Source organism: Watersipora subatra, chromosome 1 (assembly GCF_963576615.1).
Source record: "Watersipora subatra chromosome 1, tzWatSuba1.1, whole genome shotgun sequence".
In the NCBI taxonomy this organism is placed as follows: domain Eukaryota; kingdom Metazoa; phylum Bryozoa; class Gymnolaemata; order Cheilostomatida; family Watersiporidae; genus Watersipora; species Watersipora subatra.
In genome coordinates, this window is record NC_088708.1 from 25,015,827 (window position 1) to 25,036,823 (window position 20,997).

At 36.8% G+C, this 20,997-nt stretch overlaps 1 protein-coding gene across 1 annotated transcript in view; it reads right to left on the reverse strand.

The window, feature by feature from the left end:
- Nucleotides 1-20,933, reverse strand: part of LOC137403991 (adiponectin receptor protein-like) — a 23,646-nt gene extending 2,713 nt beyond the window's left edge. The window contains exons 1-6 of the mRNA XM_068090148.1: nucleotides 20,900-20,933; nucleotides 10,713-10,866; nucleotides 7,425-7,532; nucleotides 5,991-6,162; nucleotides 4,351-4,531; nucleotides 3,245-3,432 (exon numbers count right to left, since the gene is read on the reverse strand). Coding sequence (XP_067946249.1) covers nucleotides 3,245-3,432; nucleotides 4,351-4,531; nucleotides 5,991-6,162; nucleotides 7,425-7,532; nucleotides 10,713-10,859 — 796 coding nt within the window. The 5' untranslated portion in view covers nucleotides 10,860-10,866; nucleotides 20,900-20,933. The remainder of the gene's footprint in view (nucleotides 1-3,244; nucleotides 3,433-4,350; nucleotides 4,532-5,990; nucleotides 6,163-7,424; nucleotides 7,533-10,712; nucleotides 10,867-20,899) is intronic.
- Between the last annotated feature and the right edge of the window lie 64 nt (nucleotides 20,934-20,997).

Sequence of the window (20,997 nt, forward strand, 5' to 3'; positions counted from 1 at the left end):
GAAGAAGAGAGCATTCAATGTGAAATTACTCAAAAAGTGCCAAGCATTGAGAACTTTGATGAGAGTTCAGACTCGTTATGTCATTATGCCTGTTATAAAAAGTATTGTAACAAACTTTTTATGGAAAGAGCTGAGAAAAGACACGAGAAGAGACAGAAGAATGTGATACAGCAGAAGAGGTGAAGCTAGATATCTATTACTTTACAAATTCATGATAATTACTCCATGATGATGGTACTTTGGTGGGAGAAAAAGAAAACATTTTCATGTTTGTCTGCACATTTTGTGAGCAGCAAAACTAACTCTTTGCAGTTTACATGACGTGTTATAGCTACAATTTGGGCGTAAATGTATAGATAAATTACATGTATGATCCTTCCTTGGTTTTTTGCATATGACCACACAAACTATGCTAGATATGGCACGCTGTACTATGCAAAGATGACTAATCTGAAAGTATCGCAGATCAAGGCGTATGAGGCTCTTATGAAGAAGGGGTATTTTACTTATTAATCACGACATCACTGTCCGGTCCGCTCTATCGCTTGTGATCAATCTATTGAGCAAACAGTTAAGAGACTCAAAGTCTCATTGTGGAATCATAGAGTTTACTAGGAAGTCATTGGCCTCTCAACGCTGGACTCCATCTCACCCGGAACGAACAGCTGTACATACAGACATGAAGAAGATGCCAGTGCTTAGTGATTCGGATGCAGCAAGTTATGAGATGCGTGAAAAGGCATGGAAGGCTGAAGAGGAAATGAGGGAAGTCATGAAAGACTCATAACAGCAAGAATAAATCCATTTGCGTTTCAAACCACCAAGCTAGTACATATTACCAGTGGCGCAAAAGCCTCTATTGAAGTGAAGTAGCTAGGATCTTGAAATGGCAAATGTGATAGGATAGAAACAGCTTTCAGAATTTGTTCAGAAGAGATTAAGCACCGAAGAGATTGATTTCAATGCATCTATCAAGTCAAACAAGCTCAAAACCTTCACCACATTACCATCAGCTAAGAAATCAAAATAAAAAGTCATAGAGTGTTCGCACAGATTGTTTGAGAATTTGGTAGTGATCAGCCAACAGCGTAACTTGGATTTGAGAAAAGTGTTATCATTCTCTCTTGGCAACATATCAGCTGGTCCCTGGCTAACTGTGATGGCTCTATATTGAAGACTGCTAAGTTGGCTCTGATGGCTGCTGTTGAGAAAGATGTTGCTGATCAACCATCAATTTATGTTAACCAGGATCAGCTACCAGTCTTTGACGCGGTTGTGGTTGATGCTATAGCCAAAATTCAGACCCTGACACTCCTCCAGCGTTTGCAACGAATAGTTAGTATTGGAAGCTTGTATCACACATGTGGCATGGATTTTGTTTGTGACACATACCCTGATATCAGCATTAAGGGAGGTGAGAGAAGTCAAAGAAGTGTGAGAGGAAGGCAGAAGGTTGCTGTGTTTAGTCCGAACTAATCATTGCCAAAATGGTTTGAATTTTTAGCAGATGGCTCAAACAAGACTGCCCTAGTGAAATTTTTGAAGGATACATGAAGCAAGTCAACTGTGAAGCAGAAACTTGTAACAGCTTTTTCTCAAGAATGCCACATGATCAGCTATGACCTTGATGAATCAATCGCTGTAAGCCAAATAGATAATTTGACATCAGACCACGAGGAGGCAGATACGGGCATGTTACACTTATCGCAAAGATAATGGAAGACAAACCCAGCTCAAAAGTTCTAATCAAGTGCCAGGACACAGATGTTTTCCTAAGCTGTCTATCTCTAGTGGATGAGCTGCTATCACAGAAACTCATTTACTGCTGTGGTAAGAAGAAGCAGTTGAGATATGTAATCATAGGCTGTCTGTCTATCGTCTTCACAACTGAACGATGCAAAGCACTGCTCGGGCTCCATGCTCTAAGTGGATCCGACAGTGTAAGCGCATTCTATTCCAAAGGGAAGATAACTTTCTTCAAGCTGCTAAAGAACAATCCTGAATTCTGTAACACACTGAAATCATTGGGAACAGATTTTGAAGTTGATGGTGCAATATGAGAACCTATTGAGACATTCATATGCAGATTATATGGTGAGGAGACAAATCACATCAATGAAGCACGGAATAAGATCTTCTGCTCACCGTCTTGCACATCACAATCAAACTTACCACCCATACTAGATGAGTTAAATTTCCATATACCTAGGACTGCTTACCAGGCCACGATTTGGAGAAGAGCCAAGCAAATCATCATCAATGCCCCATCCCCCCAGCAACATGGATGGTTTATGGAAGGTGGAAAGCTTAAAGCTATATGGATGACAGAACAACCAGCACCTCCTGATGTGTTCATGGACACGTTTTGTCGATGCAAAACTGGATGCCAGTCTTGTCGCTTTCAGTGCAACAACACAGATCTCAAGTGTACGGACATGTGCAGATGCAGCAGCAATAGAAATAAAGATGGAGATAAAAGTAGTAATGCAGAAGACTCAGATGACTGCGAATTAGAAGGTTATTATTCGAGAGGTATTGTAACCAAAGGTGTGCTTCATGTTTGATTAGAATACATGTGGCATACCGTATAAAAGACTGACTAATTGCGATTTCACTTGCATAATAAAGTACACGGTTCAACATAATAAGCATTAATGATGAATATATGTATACTAAAATATTATATATACATGGTCTTAGTCTCTAAAAATACTTTTCATTTTGTTTTGTAGATCTGTAATGATATAGGAGTTGTGGAATAGCAAGGACAAACTGTAACGCTGCTACAATATCAACAAAACTGGAAATACATAATATTATATAATACACTTGTAATATTATTCTAATATTTAAATAATAAATATTTTAGTGTTATTAGAATTGATTTCAACTTAGGTTATTGCTAATTATTTAGTATTTATATGCCATTTTCATTTTCACTTTGTTGGCAGAAGCACATAAAACATTACAGACATTTGTTTAATTAAAATAATATATTAATTATATTGCTCAAAAATGAACAATCTGAGAGGTGTAGAAACCAGATATTTGAAATCAGCTCGAAATTCTGATCTAGGTACCACTCTTATCACATAGCCCACCTTCAAAAGGAATAAATCACTTTTTTTGACAGCTTTTTGATGCCCTCCTGCTCTACTATATGTCACTTGCACACGTTTGCATTGTATGAGAAATACACTTAAGCAATGGAATAAAACTATGGTGCTTGATCAGCAGTACTCACCAGCTCTGATTGGCCGATATCGAGGAGTTTGAAACTTGTCCAGCAATGATATAACAGTACAGATGCTACCCAGTGTGAATATTAACACCAGGTAACAAACTTTTTCTATGAGGCGACAATAGAAGCAGTAGTATAGCCATGGGATAAATGATCCAACAGTGAGTATTGATATACCACAGTAGTCCAGTCTGTAAGCAAATAAGAGAAGATCTTAATAATGAGAGGAGACTATCTAAACTCTAAAGCTTGCAGCACATCCAAAAGAGCCTTCAAAGTAATGATGCACAACTTTGATTACATCCATATATATATATGTATTTCTCAAAGTCCGTCTATATGTCGGAAATCCGGCTATTGATCTTAAAATCTTGGAATAACTATTTCGTACCAAAGAGGATTTGATCTCGGACCCAGGCGGTCACCAGTCTTACGCCTAGCCCACTGGGCTACAGATGTCGAATTGCAAGCCTGCCAAAATAAGATATTTTTTATGGCAAGCCTGCCACAATATCAGAGCAATACCTAACTGCTTTACGTATGACGCGGATCATAGCATAACGTCACGAGAAGCTGTTCGCTCACATTATCAAACTGGCTAATAGCAAAACTCTCACTACTTCTCATTGTTTATAAGACAATGATATTTTTTCTCATGATATGCAGTTATGTAGTAATGAAATATGTAGTGATATGTAGTGATATGTAGTGACGAAATTTAGAATGGCAAATGTTGTAATATGTTAAATACAAATCAATTTTCTGTCCAAATACTCTTCTATTACACGGGCAACGCCGGGTGGCACAGCTAGTACAAATATATATACTAAAACTGCAAAGAGTAATCAACCAGTGAACGCCATACTACACAAACCATATAATATTGGTATCCGATATTTCAAAATGAAATGAGACAAAGCCGCTAAACGATATACTCCTAACTATGTACTCCCACATTGTGAGTTTTCGAAACTATTCGAAAGAAAAAATTGTTCGAAATTTAAAAATACTAAAGTGTTAAAAATAGCACAGCCTTTATCAAGGAAAATGAATACCTAAATTATCAAACATTGCTTCAACATTAATTAATGAAAGTACTTTGGACTCACTTATTGAAGAATTTTCCCACTTTACTAGAATGACAGGCAACAGTGTGAAAAATCCAGGAAAAGCCTAAGCAAATGATGGCCCCAACGAAAAAAGCTGAAAATACAGCTTTTTCTTCCCAAGCAACTTCGTCATTTGGTCGAGATATGAAGAAGCTAGAAATCCCAATAAACGCAACCATACCTATAAGAAATAGCAAACAATTACTAACAAAGTTGTATTAAAAAGTATAACAAAATTACTTGCAAGAACACGCGCCCTCAACACTTCACTCGATGTACCAATGTTTGATTTAATCCAAACTCTAGCAAACAATATACATTCAAACAACAGTTTGCGATCATGTTTACATCCCATTCGAATTATGATGTGAAATTTAGGCCAATATTTGTCTCGATGAAGTATTTAATTTCCAACATACAGTGTTTAAATTCCCAAAACATTGGAAATTTAAAACATTGCATTGTGAATAAACTAAAAACGATAGTTAGAAACTAAAGTTACTATAAAAATTTAAATTATAATAATTTACACCATACATAATGCAAATTATAATAATTTACACCATACATAATGCAAATTACAATAATTTACACCATACATAATGCAAATTATAATAATTTACACCATACATAATGCAAATTATAATAATTTACACCATACATAATGCAAATTATAATAATTTACACCATACATAATGCAAATTACAATAATTTACACCATACATAATGCAAATTATAATAATTTACACCATACATAATGCAAATTATAATAATTTACACCATACATAATGCAAATTATAATAATTTACACCATACATAATGCAAATTACAATAATTTACACCATACATAATGCAAATTATAATAATTTACACCATACATAATGCAAATTATAATAATTTACACCATACATAATGCAAATTATAATAATTTACACCATACATAATGCAAATTATAATAATTTACACCATACATAATGCAAATTATAATAATTTACACCATACATAATGCAAATTATAATAATTTACACCATACATAATGCAAATTATAGTAATCTACGCAGCGTATTCCTATCACTCACTCTACCACTGATCGAACACATTACCTAGTCTATACTTCTGTTCACATGTCTCTAAGGTAACAATAAAAACTTATTTTATTTTATTATAAATGGATTCATTTTGTTTTTATGTATAATTTAGGTTTTTTGCATTTAGTGTGTTAGACAGTGTCTTTTAGTGCATTTTTAACGTTAAAAGTGATTATGTAATGTATTCATCGTTGTTTTATAGGCCTGGAACAAATTAAACAAAATACAATGTGTTCTTATGGAAATATCTCTTGCCGACATTCGACAGTTTAAACATACAGGTACAAGGTGAACATTGGGCGGATTAACCTTGAATGTCGACAGTTTAAATATACAGGTACAAGGTGAACATTGGGCGGATTAACCTTGAATGTCGACAGTTTAAACATACAGGTACAAGGTGAACATTGGGCGGATTAACCTTGAATGTCGACATTTGACTGTTTAAATAAAGGGAACAAACGCTGCAGAACTGAATGAATGCTTATTTACAACGCGACTGAGCAGAGAAGAGACAGAGAAAGTCAGCTGAGCATACACTGTATATCTCACCAAGCAAATGAGTCCAGATGTTTCCAGTCTCTGTGTGAATTCGAAAAACAGACTTGAAACACTCAAGAAATGATCGGAGTTCTGGTCTATGCCCATGATGTATATATTCGTTGTCTCTCATCCAGTCTGGTAAATGTGCATGATGCACCAGTCTCCACCCAGCCTCGTATATCTATAAAAGACAATGAATTGAACTTTCTGCTAAATCATTTTTCAGAGAACAGATATAAAATTTGGTTTACTACGTTTAGTAATCTTGTTTACTAAGAATTTTGATTGATATGTTGAGGCCAAGTCATTGTGGGTCGAATGCTTGCGCCTCGCTTGGGACTATTTCAAGTTGAAAAAAATTACTTGCTTGAACCAACTATAAGTTCATTTAAATTTGACAAATAATTTAACAAGCAAAGAATTGTTGATAAAATATGCTAAACAGAATGTTACCTTAATCTCCAAAATAGGAAAACATCGTCAAATAACCGTATTCCCTAAAAATAACCATTATGACATACTTGTCTATAGTTTTACCAACATTTATCTCTGAAGTCAGTTGAACAAGTCGGCTTAATGAATTTATTCTTCAGAAACAATGAAACGCAATCGGACATACATGTAGTGACGAGTCTGTCTGATGTATGGGAGCGATCAGAGACACAATTTATTATGACTTCGCTCTGCGCTACATTGTGTCACAGAGATGGCGCAAATCTACAACTAATGTTGAACTATTTAGGTTTTTATTACATGAAACGTGAAAAAAAAATCTGAATGATGCAAGAAAAAAAATGAATGCAAAATTTTTTACGGCCTTATAACATAGCGTGAGAAAATTTGAACAATCCATCGATTTTTTTGACGTCATCAAGTCGTTTGCACATGCGCTCGTTCACGAAAAAGCCGCCATATTTGTAGAAAACGATTGTTTTCTTTTATTTAATAGTACCTTTAGGTGTTGTTTTGATGCTATAATAAAAAAATTGCAAACAAAAGCATCGTTTTCAAAATATCATTGCAAAAGCTTCATGTTTTTAACGATAAAATTGTCTATAAAGATGGCCGACAACGATAAAATGACGTCACGAAAAAACGAAGGATACAAGACTACACCACAGGCTAACAAGGTAATCAAAAACCTGAATATCGTATTATCAGATGAAGCTTGTTTCCAAAAGAGTTGACCAATGTGACAAGTTTCTTTTATGAATTAGTGATTTGATGATTTCAAATCAAATCACTAATTCAATCAACTAAATAACTAAATACAATCAAATACTTCAGCTTGATTCAAACTTCACTTGCTACTAAATAAAATGCTCATTTCTACTCAAACTTTGAGTTGGGGACAGACTAAAATCTTTCCACGGAAAAGTTGGCCCAATTTCGCTCTACGTTTTCCTCTAGCTGCTGTAAAAATGTAAATCGAGAAAGACCAACCTTTTCTTTGACAACATGAGCAACCTCCTCCACCTTGTGGGCACCGTGCACTAGTTTGTCATGAAGAGAAGCATTCCGGTCTAGTTTCCCATCTGGATTCTGTGTGTCCTGGGTACAACAAATAGAAATAAAATTATAAAGAAGCTATAAAGAGCTCCAAAGCGAAGGAAACCCACGACTAAAAAAATTCAACATGCACCAAATATTAAATGGAATACAGGGAGGCTGCCATTTTCAAAAATCTTCACCATGGCTTGCTATTTGCATAAGGTTGCACTTAGGCCTAAGTGCTGCCGCATATGTATGTAAAAAAACATTTCTGGCAAGATCTCACATGTGTTAAAAAATTTTAAAATATTAGTATTTTTGATAAACTACTAAACAAAATAAGTCTTAAAGCACATCAATTACATAAGTACTGTTTCAGCTTATTCAGGTTCTTCAATATCTTGGCTTTCAAATGAGCCATTGTTTGACATGGTGAGACAGACATTGGTTGGCGTTTATAGGATTTCCCCAGAGCTCTACCGCAAAAAATGTTCAATGGTATCGGCTCGGAAATTGTGACGACACAATTTTCATATTCGGTGTTGTGTGCTCTTACTGCTTATTTGTAACGCTGACCGCTTATATTTATCGACTACGATAATGACGCTAGTGGCAGGCGAAGTTAGGACAACTCCAGAAAACCAATGAAGATGACAAAGGAATCAGTGTGATTAGCTCTCCATGTACAGATCATTTTTATGGTAAATAACTCAGATTTCAAGCACCATACTATATTTTCCCGATGATATTATGCACTAGCCCTCTCTTTTTATTGTGATGTTGAGAGGCACGACTGAGGCTAATTAATTTCAAGCATTGCGTGATCTCGCAAGAGTACAATCTACATATAGTCCTCAGGCCACGCCACTGCAGGTCACTATTTAATCGATGTGATTTCATTACCTTTACCACCATGGGTGGTTAACAACCAGGTATGCTGTTAGTAGTCATTTGTCATTTTGTTTAATTTTGTTGTAGAAGTCAATTGAATTAAATCAATCGTTTGGGGTTGACTCACTGCACTCCGGGATTGTTCAAAATAGAAAAGGCTACTGTAGATAACTTAATCTGCCTATAAGCTAGTATCATACGCAAAGTAATTAATTTAACTGTCCAATACACCTGTTTCTATTTTCCATATACTGTAACTTATTTGAATATAATATAAATATTTTAATTTTCATATTGTTTATTTTTTGATATTTAATTACTAATTAGTTATTAATCAAGTTATTTTATTAATCATTTCTGTATGGGACAAACAATGCCGTCATATAAAACGATGTGATAATAATTACTATAAATGTTTAACATGAACGAAAGGATGAAAAAAGTAAACTCCAACAATTACCCGAAATCTATTAACCTTGAACATGTGTTTGTATTGGTCGGGCTTTAGCACGATCCCCGGGCATTGTTGATTATTTAAAATGCTAGTTTACCTATTATTAACGCTCTCTGGGTTTAAGAGCACCAATCGTCATAGAAAAGTGCAGACTCAATGACAGCGAAAAGGATCGACAACCTAAGGCTAAATGATAATTATGACATCACATTGTAGAAACCGCAACTAAGGGTTTTTTTTATTGCAGGAAGTACTTTTGACACCCTGTTTTTCATAGTTCTATTATTTCTTGTGTATTGAATAGTATTACTAGTGTAATTGATGTGCTTTAACTGAACATTAGCCATCTAGCCATCTGTTTGTAGCAGTACAAAGAAAAATTGCTAAATAATATGATTAGTACTCGAAATTGGATACTCAATTAAAGTCTCACGCGCTGGGAATCCGATTTTTAAGATCATCAAATACAGTAGACACTCGCCATACAACATTAATTCGTTCTGGTGTTGGCATCGGAAAGGCAAAGATGTTGTATATAGTGATATAGAAACCTATAGTAGTTAACTAATGCAAACAGCTCTTGGTAAAACATCAAGATTTTATATGCGTACTATACTTATCAAACATTAGTAACAAAAAAATATATTAACCTGAGTAACTATAGTTAACTTATAGTTAACCTAGTAACTCTAACTTCATTGTAATGGTAATCATTTTCTTACTTCGTCCTTTAACGTTGTTATCAAACTTAGGACACATGGGCAACGAATTACAGTTATATATATGTAGTTATATATGTATAATGAATTGAAGTTTATAGCAAATATTATACTAAATGCTCAAATGCACAATAAATTTTCATTTTCGCTTACTTTTCACTAATTTTCGTTTTACGAAATATCAAGCATTTACAGAACATGAAAAATGCTGAACTGAGAAGAAAAACGAGCATCGTATATCTCTTTCAGGCGTTGTGAGAGAGATTTCAGCGCATAGCATATTGGCACCTATATGATTCTGACGTATTCAAAACACCGACCGCCAAATGTGAAATTCGAAAAACATTTTGTTGATGTCGTATGGAGAAATAATGCCGTAACGAGGGAGTGAAAAAACATTTGTTTACCACATTGTAAAGCGAAAAAACTGTACAACAGGGATATCGTAACCCGGGGGTGCACTGTGCAAGAAACAGTCTCAGAATCAGTAAAATACTCCAAAGATTGGGTGAGCTTATCCCTTTTTGGTTTTCAGCAATTGTACAAGTTATCTTAATACTGCTTGGGAAAGTTTAATCTTCTTTTCTTGAGTTGAGAGATGCTGCCCCCGCGGCTATTGCATTTTCTTTGTTAGTTCTGTCATCAACTAGGTTGTGTTTTCATATGGTGAGCTAAGACAAGTGTTATGCCCCTCTTGTTTTGTACTAGCTGTGTACTAGCTGTGCTGTTCACTCAATTGCCGTATGTCAGTGTCGTCCTCTTGGCAATTATTCATCGACTATGTGCACCTCAAACCGATGACATCGTCAAGGCAGCGCGGATACGTCAAGAAAGGTTGTTTGCTCAAACTTGTTTTTGCCAACACCAAGCACTCGTGATCTTACCATCCATTGATTGCCACCTCTATTTGAATGCCACCTTCATATGACCGCCACTGTGAGGGAAGTGTTGAAAAATGGAGCGTCACTTTCTAATTGAACACCACCTCCATTTGACCACCACTTTGACAATCTTTACGAACCCATAGTATTAATTGATCAGTAGAAAAATGTCCACAAAATCGTATTAATAATGATACGTTTACATCAATAACAATTAATTATCTCGTTATCCAACTCAACGCAGCTATCCGAGCAAATGATGCAAATGAGGCAAGAACAAAGCATGCTTTTCTACCTGAGGAGTGTCTGGAACTGTCCTTAACCGAAGTCCTTTTCCATCAGCAGCTATACCTTCGTCGTTTTCATGCTCATGGATGTCACAAAAGCTGCTGCCAGCAGCCAGCAATTGTGTTTGGCTTTTTCTTTCTACTTGAACCTCCATCAAGTGCCTCAAAACATAAAAATTATTGCAACGAATATGAAAACCTTTGAAATTTTTTATACTTGCAGAGATTTTTGCTGAGCTCTCTTCAATTGTACAACTCCAAATCAGAGATGTTGTCACAGAAAATCACAAGTGTTAATATGATTAATATAGATTAGCAACATTAGAGGTCTCACTGACTGGACCGCAGATGAGTTACGAGAGCTAATAAGAAGGTCAGTTTAATCCAAAATAATAGTAACCAATGAGTATGGGCCGACAGCTAATTGAGGAAAATGTTGAATGCTGGTAAGTACCTCAACCACATCTAATAGAGTGAAATAATAATATTTCTTAATGATTGCAACAAAAAATGTAGAAAAAGAAAACCAAAAAAACTTTAGAGTAAGTTATGTAGGTTGTTAATGCAGATAAGAGAGCTTCCAACCATAAAAAGGCACAAAATACAGGATTTCGAAATAGTTTTGAGTAGTTAAACAAAGAAAACAAAGCAGTTCCGTTTGAAAATGTCTTTTTCAAAAGAATTACAAAACAAAAACTTATTCGCGCATGATAGATATTCATAATTATGTTAAATAATAGCTAACAACAAATGCCATAACAAAACCGAACAAAATCAACTATATTAAAATGATAGTAGCAAACAATGTGTTTGCTCTTAAGAATAAAGAGCAGACACATTGTTTGTTGAGACCATTAATCTAAAAAAAAATGAACACGAACAAACTAATAGACGATGGTGTTGACAAAGCATTGTAAACTTGATTCAAATAAGAAAAATATGACAACAATATGACTTTGAATTGAGTTAGCTTCAGTTTGGAAACGCCCCTTATTGCGCATGGGCTAAACAGTAGGGTAATTGTACAACTCTGCCAGCAACATAAGACTGGATTTATAAATAAATTAAAATATTGATACACGTGCTTGACTCAAAACACTGTCAGCAAATCCATTTGCGACTAACAGAATACAGCAGTGTATAGCGTTGGTCATCAAGTTAGTAATAATCTGCAAATCAACATATAATTAAACCAAATTCGCGTTTATGCAACTTTATATCAGTTCTTCGAGTTTGTGTCATCCAGACTTCCCTGTTTTGTTGTTGTGACAGCCTAACCAAAGCTTAACTGAGGAGAATTTCAAACTTTGGAGAACAGTCAAACAGGACCAGACAATAATAATGAGTGATATAGGTCCTAAAGGGTGGTAGGAGTGGTGCACATAAATCTTCTACTAATTGGACAATGCAATCTCTTAGGGTGTGAGTCTTTCAGTAATTCAACATAACCTTGGTCAACTGTGTGAATCATTTAGTACATTGGACTAGACTAAGGTTATTAATTATAGAAACGCACATTTTACACTCGTTTAATTTTTTGATAAAGCGTTGTTTTGGATCATCTCATCATTATGTACAATGATTTTGTAATGAGAATCCCAAACCACATCAGCATATCACTGAATAAATCTGCAGACTCATGTATGGAAATACTTCAGCTTTCTCCATAGCTAGCTCCATACATGTGGTCTTTTATAATAATTTCTGTAAATGTTTTAGTTGCCCAGGGAAAATTGCCGAGATTTGATTGCATCAGCACACATAAATACATGTTTCAAACATTAAACATCACAGTTTTGTGAGCTTGTTCTATTCAGCACTACTGCCTGTTGCCGGTCCGAAGAAAACTCGTGAATCCAGTTTAAGGTTGAAGTGGCACCCATCAATACCAGGAATGCTCTCTGTACCATCCGCATCAATAGCAGATGCAACGTGATAATGGTATTGAACCATATTGCATCATCTCCACCTTCACACTACCACATAAACAGTACTCTCCTAGGCATTGTACAAGAAACCAAATATCTTGCAGTAATACTACAAGCTGATATGAAGTTTAATTGCCATATACAAGGGAGAATAACGAAAGTCAATCGGATACTAGGGATGATCAAAATTGCTTTTTACCGTGCTCCCAAAAATGCCCTTTTGGCTTACACTACACTATGTAGACCACATGATGAATATGCTGTTGTATGCCTGACTATGTTTCAATAACGTGGGCTAAGGAAACCGGATCAGCTTTAGGAGGAAAAGCCTCTTACACGGGTTTGCAGGCTTATGTAGCTTCCTCAGCTTATTGAGGTCTCATATATATATATATATATACAAAAGTGAATTGGAGAGCGTTTTTTTCTGCTTCTAGCTAGTGAAAACGTGGAGACTAAATATAAAACATGGCATAGTAGGCAAAGTTGGCTTGCAGGGGAAAGTGATAGCGTTGACATTGTTTAGTGCTCAAACTGTCACGTGGACATTCCAGGGAGGTGTAAGGATAAGTGTTCACTGATTGTGTTACAGGAATTAGTTACCTATTCGTTTCATGAAAACCGAGAGTAAGTGTTTGTATACTTTTGTGTTGTGATTGTGGTAGAGATGCTTTCATTATTTTTAACGATGGCTGCATTCAGGCTCAATATTAATGAATTCCCTAAGTTAGTTATTAACCCTAGTGATGTAGCCAATTAAAATAAGTCTTGACTAACAGAATTTGGCTTGTGTGTAGAACTTACCACTCTGCAAATGGGTAAGGCTGAAGGAGGTCAGGATTATTTTAGCGGTCACATTAAACTGTTTGCGCTATTGAGTGCTAAAGGTAAGGATGGCCGTGAGGCTTTACAATATGTAGGATTTAGTTTTAGGTCGCATGATTCTACTTATGAGCAGGCAATAGAACACCTAAAAAGAATTTACGGTGGGGATGACACAGCATATGTTAGGACCATGAAATTCGTTACTTGTTCTCAAAAATGTGATGAAAATGACAATATGTTTAGAGTTGCCAAACTCCGCAGGAGGTTAAACTTTGGTGGCGATGATAACAGGAAATATTTTGCTCTTGTGATAGCTGTTAATGGACTTAGAAAGTCAACGCTTCGTAGCCAATTGATGTAGCAAAGGGATTTAGATTGGGCAAGCTTATCTGATACTCTAAGAGCTAGACAACTTGCTCGTGATTCAAAAGGGGTATTAAAAAGTGCCAAGGCTGAAGCTAATGGTACTGAAGTTTCAGAAGTAGTGGCCATCTTTTCTAGGCAATCTAAAAATAAAACTATAAGCGCTAGTCGTTACTCTAGTGACGGTGCAAAAGTTCATAAAATTTCTCAGAAGGAATTTAAGGACTATTAAATGGTAATAGGTCTAAGAATAGGTGCCCCAAGGTTGGGTGTAGATCTTTAGATTATTGGTCCACTAAGCATGAATGTAGGAGCCGAAAGAAAAACTCTAGTCGGTCCTCTAGGGATTCTAGCGCTGATAGAAATAATTGGCGTACTAGACCTAAGGGTGAACTTTCACCTAAGAGTGATCAATGTTACAACTGTGGAAGTCGGCAGCACTGGCTTTGCAGTTGTCCTGCTGCTAGGTGCTTTACTTGTAATAAAAAAGTCATACTAGTATTGACTGCGCTAGGAATGTTTCTGAGAACTCTAGGAGACAAAATCTTAACAGGTACCACTATGATAGAAGTAGCAGTAGCAAAAATGAGAGAAATATGGACATAGGTTCAGGTAAAAAAGATAGAAACTACACATGTTCCTGTCATCTTAGTAGGAGTGTGAGGATTTTTTATCTGGTTCTAAATTACTAGATGATAAGATAGTTAAAACTTTAAAGGCAAATGATATTGAGGTAATTTTGTGCTTGATACAGGGGCTGAAATTTCAACAGTAACTGAAAAACAGCCAACAGATTAGATTTACAGTTGAGAGTACCATCAACTGTTTTGACTGCTGTAGACGGTTCTGAGTTAAAATAGAGGGTGAAGCAAAGGTTGAGTTGAGAAGTAAATACAGATCTACGGTCACTGAGGTTCATGTTATAAAAGGATTAAGCAAAAGCTTTTTGGGCATAAATGAGTTGAGGCAGCTGAAATTATTGGCTGTTTTAAATGCACTATATATATATATGAAAGGTTTCAATGTCAGTTACATCGTTGCCTCCTAGACCTATTACTTCTGAACTATGTTGGTATCTTTCAGATGGTTGAAAGTTGCAAAATTTGATGAATAAATCTGATAGAAAAGGTAAAGGTCTCGGAGATGAGAAGGACAGCAAGGAAGGTCGACCAGGAAAGTTATCAATGAGGGATAGTACTAAAGCAGAAAACGCTGTTCCACAAACAAAGGTGCATGCTCGTAGCACCAGCTACACAGAGGCAGCTCAGAGAAAACCACAACTTTGCCTGAATCAGGTGAGCAGCTTGTGAGCAGCTTCTTTAATAAAATTCAGTCAAGTTTCGTGCCACAGGAGGTCATCCAACAGCATAAACATGCCCTTGCTAAACACAGGTCAATGACTGAGGAACAGTACAGGAAAACTATTGCAGCTGTAGATCTATCTCCAATTGGAGATAGAGAATGAGCGTGAGTTCAAGGATGCCTTGGCAAACTTGGGTACCTTGAAGGACAAAGTTCTGAAGAACACTAAGCTACCTGCTATCCAGGCTAAGGTCAAGTTACCTACAGACAACCAGCTGTCTGTCGGCAGAGAGGCTCCTTTAGCTCCCCACGCTTCTAATCAGGGAGTTGCAGAGGATACTGTTTCGACAGTAACCTGTACTAGCTGCGACATTAGTAAGGCTCAAGCACAGCCACCTGCAGACAACCAGCTGTCCGTCGGCGAGGAGGCTACTTAGATTCCCACGCCTCAAATCACAGAGGTGCAGAGAATGCTGTTGCAGCAGCAACCTGTACTAGTCGTGAGGCTAGCCATGCCGAAGCAGGTGGCATGGTAGCCCAAGAAAAGATGTCTTGGGCTTAGGAGATGGAGAGGCAAGATGCCCTGATAGAAGAGAAGCCAGGCTCTGAGGAGGAGTTTAGCATCTACACTCGGATAACTCGGATAACCGGATGATGTCGATAGGAGGAGAGCATGACAAAGCAAAGCAGAAACAGGTGTGTACACAGGACTTGCAGGTTGGAGCTGAAGATAACAGGTTAGGCTGGCAAGTGCTACTACGGCTAGGAGACTAAGTATGAGAAGAGGATGACTCAACTCGTACAGGTAAAGCCAATTTCAATTGTAGTATAAGGTTAAAGCACATAAATTACATAATTTTTTTATTATATATTTCAATACATCAGAGTCTTGGCTTTCGAATGAGCCTATATTCAATACACAAAGAATAATAGAACTATGAAAAACGGGGTGTCAAAAAGTACGTCCTGCAAAAAAACACTTGGTTCCGGTACTCAAAATGTGGCATCATAATTCTCATTTAGCCTTAAGTCGTCGATCCCTTTCGCTGCCATTGAGGCTGCGTTTTTCTGTGACAATCGGTGCTGTTAAACCCGGAGAGCGCTAATAATAAACTAAGATTCTAGATAATCAACAATGCCCGCGATCGTGCTAACGCCCGACCAATACAAACACACGTTCTGGGTCAATTAATTATGCTTCAATAAATGTACTGTCGTTGATAACAGTAATGAAATCACATCGATTAAATTATGACCTGCGGTTGCATGGCCCTAGGACTAAATGTCAATCGCACTTTCGTGAGATCACGCAATGCTTGAAATTAATTAGTCTCAATCGTCACCCTAAACTTTGCATTAAAAATAAAGAGCTAGTGCATAATATCATCGGGAAAATATAGTATGGTTCTTGGAGTCTGAGGTACTTATCATAGAAATAATATGTACATGGAGAACTAATGACACTGATTCCTTTGTCATCTTCATTCGTTCTCTGGAGTTGTCCTACCTTCGCCTGCCACTAGCGTCATTATCATCACTTTCGTAGTTGATAAATAAGCCGTAAGAGCACACAACAACAAATATGAGAATTGTGACGCCACAATTTTCGAGACTATGCCAGTAAACTTTTTCGCGGTAGAGCTCTGGGGAAATCCTATAAACACCAACCAATGTCTGTCTCACCATGGCAAACAATAGCTCATTCGAAAGCCAAGACTCTGATGTATTGAAATATACAATAAAAAAATTATGTAATTTATATGCTTTAGCATCTGATACACGGGCTATCTTCATACTCATGTATGATTACTACACTCTCACTTAACACCTTGAGTAAGTAACTTCCACTGCTCCCAGTGTGACTAATACTTTGGCGAGCTCATGATGACTGCAGGCCTTATTAGTGTACTGGAGGATAGTATACAAGCGTGTCAGACACTGTGTCTGAAACTTGTTGCTTCATAACATGATTCTTGGTGGTGGTAAAACCTATGCTTGACCCTCAATAGTTACAGTGCCTATGTTCAGGGCTCAAAAAAGGGCATGTTGTATATGCGGGCAGCTTTCGTGTGCCTGATTATGTTTCAGAAACTTGGGCTAATGAAACCAAATCAACTTTAGGAGGAAAAGCCTCTTACACAGGTTTGCAGGATTATGCAGCTTTCTCAGCTTGAGGTCGCTAAATAAATATATATATACAAAGGTGCATGAAGAGCGTTCTTTTTTCTGCTTCTAGTTAGTGAAGACATGGTGGGTGAATATAAAACATGCAGCTTCAGCATGTGACACACCAATTAACAAGCTCGTCCATGAGATCGAGATGGTACAAAAACAAAGCCATCAGATATATATCCAACGTAAAAGGAAGACAAAGTATATCTGCTGCACATGAAAGACTTGGAATTGACACACTTGCTGAATGACGCAAGTAAACAAAACACATTTGTACTTCGTATTCTATTTAAGAACGAGTAACATACTGCAATGTCAAGTTCATATGATGATATCATACTTGACTGACCGGTATTCATGTTTTTCATCAGAGCTATGGCCAATGAAGAACCACAAACAATATACGCCAAGAAATCTACCTACTCACAACAGCTTCCAACCACGAACCCGTTGAAGAAAATAAATCAAAGATCTTCTGCTAGCCTAGCACGTAATCAATAAACTAGCGCTTCTAACACACTGCCAGTAACCCACTGCCAGTAACCCTAGTCGTAATCTCCAGCACGACATAACTATCAAATACTCGCTAATAACTTAAATTTAAAAGGCACACCCATTGCATTTGCTCTAGTGTGTTTGAAAGAAAAGGTACGAGCACTTTGTGGAATATCTTCATAAAGCCTATAACTACAGCATGTGGGGTGTACTCATCATTAGCAGATTAAACTAGATCATTGTAGGCGGCAAAAGGTTGACTGACAAAAAAGAACACTCCTACAACCATGTTGCCTACAGTGGTTATAATTGTTTAGGGTCTCATTGAGGTAGCGCAGAGCAATATGTTCCATAAGTTTTTAATGGGGGGAAACAGTCCCAACATCGACCAGTCTGAACCTAGACAAGCCCCAATCTCGACAGAGGTTGGTCCGAATCTAGACAAAGGTTAGTCTGTATATCGACAAAGGCTGGTTAAGAAAAAGCGGCTAGGAAACGCTTTGTCCAATTGTTTTCTTGGTCTTGGTCAATCGAACCCTAAGACCTCGATCCCCGAGGAAAAAAAGGCCCATCATGTACGTATCTAGATCTAGTTCAAATGTTTTCAATAAAAGTCAAGTAATATTCGAAGTAAGTAAAATCATGACTATAAAAAGTGCGTTAAAAATTTCCTCGTAGGTCGCGAGAAGTTCTCGGTAAAAAACTATTATGATAAAATGTTTTGCTGGCAGGAACAGCCCTAGGTACGTCATTGGATACCGATCTGGTATGATGTGAGTGTGTGTCATTGTGTATATTGTTAAAATTATTGATTAAAGACTCATGCACACTGCTGGAGAGAATTTTTATAAGTAAAACCATTCGAGCCGACTTCCGTCTGTTCTTAAGCAATTCCAACCCTAATTTGTCTCTGGCCATAGTTACGCTTTCCACCCCTTTAAGATCCGCAATAAAACGCACAGCGCGCCTCTGGACATTTTCCAGTTGTGTTTCATGTTTTATGAGGTATGGGTCCCATACCTCACAAGCGAATTCCAAAACGGGCCTGCACAGACTAAGATATGCAATTTTTTTGACGTTTTTGGGTGCTCCGTGTAATACTCTCCTCAACATCCCTAACCTTTGATATGCTCTAGAGGTAATGTCATCTATGTGTATGTCCCATTTAAAGTCATTAGAGACATTCACTCCCACGTATTTAAAAGATTCCACAATCTCCAAGTGTACGCCATAAAGGGTATAAGATAAATTAACTTGGTTGATTGGTGGCTTCCAGCCAAACAAAACTACCTGGCATTTTTTAACATTAAACTCCATTTTCCATGTGTTAGCCCATCGCTCAACAGATAAAAGATCTTGCTGAAATAAAAGCGTATCACTAGGCGTTGTAATTGGACAGTATAAGAGAGCATCATCAGCAAAAAGGCTTATAGAAGAATGTTGAAGAGAACTTCCAATATCATTAACATAAACTAAAAACAGTGAAGGGCCCAAAACAGAACCCTGGGGGACTCCGGATGTAACTGCCAAAAAGCTTGAGTTACTTCCTTGGATAACCACTCTCTGAAATCGATCAAACAAAAAATTTTCTATCCATTTGATTATTGACTTGTCAATTGTAGTACGAAGCAATTTGTCAATTAACAGACCATGGGAGACTTTATCAAAAGCCTTGGAAAAATCCAAGACTGCTGCATGTACTGATGTTTCATTATCAACAGCCGCCATTATTTCATTTGATGTAGAAACAAGCTGAGTAGCACAGGAGAGTCCTCTCCTGAACCCATGTTGGTCAGGGCTTAAAAACTCCTCAAGTATTGGGCTTATATTGCTAAGAATAATATGCTCTAAAAGTTTGCATGATATACATGTTAAAGACACCGGTCTAAAATTTCCAGGGAGCTCTTTGTTCCCTTTTTTAAAAATTGGTACAATATTTGCAGTTTTCCAGATGTCTGGCAAAACTCCAGTATCCAAAGAGTATTGAAAAATTAGTGTTAAAATTTCAGCCGTATTATTTATATCAATACTAAGATCGTTTTTTGTCAAGCCATCTGGGCCCGGAGCTTTGCCATCTTTAAGACCTTTCAACATTACTATGACACCATCTTTAGAAACAACTATCTGACTTTTTGCTACCCCATCACTATAAAAAGTAGGCCTGTGGTCTGTTTTTGAAAATACGCTTTGGAAAAATGTGTTAAAAATCTCAGCTGTCTCTGAGCAAGACTTGTCCTTAAAAGCTGACGTACCGCTACCACCACTCCGGCCACACTTTCTTCGGTAAAAAGAATAAAAAGGCTTACTGTTCCCCTTGCTTAGCGGTTCAAAAAGAGTTCTAATATAATGCTCATGTTCCATTCTTCTGAAAACCTTTTTGTTTGTTCGTCTGAGTATCTTGTACTCTTCAAGGAGTTTTCGATGAGTGTATGTTTCACAAGGAACTGCAACAAAACAAATTCTAACATGTTTCGTTTTGATGTCAGGAAAAAAGAAGGCAAATTACATAGCGGTAGGTTAATACAAGCAAAAATATAAAGCTCACAATTGGACGCAGAAAACAAGAAAAACTTGAAAACCCCCTTCGTGGTGTTAAAGAAAGAATGCATGACTACAATATAATTGAACTTATGCTATTATTGAACCTATCAGTATGATTAATAGTGTATGGTGTTTGTGATCAACCCGCTTCGAGATTGGCACTAACCGCTGTCGAGATTGGACCAACCGTTGTCGATATACAAACTTGTCGAGCTTCGGACTATAATCCTTTTTAATGTTTTAGAATAAAATATTTTCGGTACTCTCACATTTGGTTTTCAAAATATATAGACTAAATATCCCACCAAAATTAAAGGTTGTATGGTTGTTGTGCAGTCATCCATATCTTTACTGAGCGTATTTAGCTCATTTCTTAAATAAATTAATGGAATTTCCACTTAAAATACAGTTTCTCATTACGAAAAAGCCTAACATAACTGGTGAAAAGAAGATTTAATTTAATTAATTTATTTATGGTAGTTCTCCCTCGACTACCTCTGAAAGCGAAACATGTAGTTAGCATGGTTACTGGATCATATGTACATTATGATGCGATATCTAGTCCCTACCGTAACCCTGCGCTAATCGCTATAAACTTTATGATGCGATATCCTCAAGAGGTATACCGTGTCGTTATTTAGTGAGGCGTTTTTAATTAATAAAATTC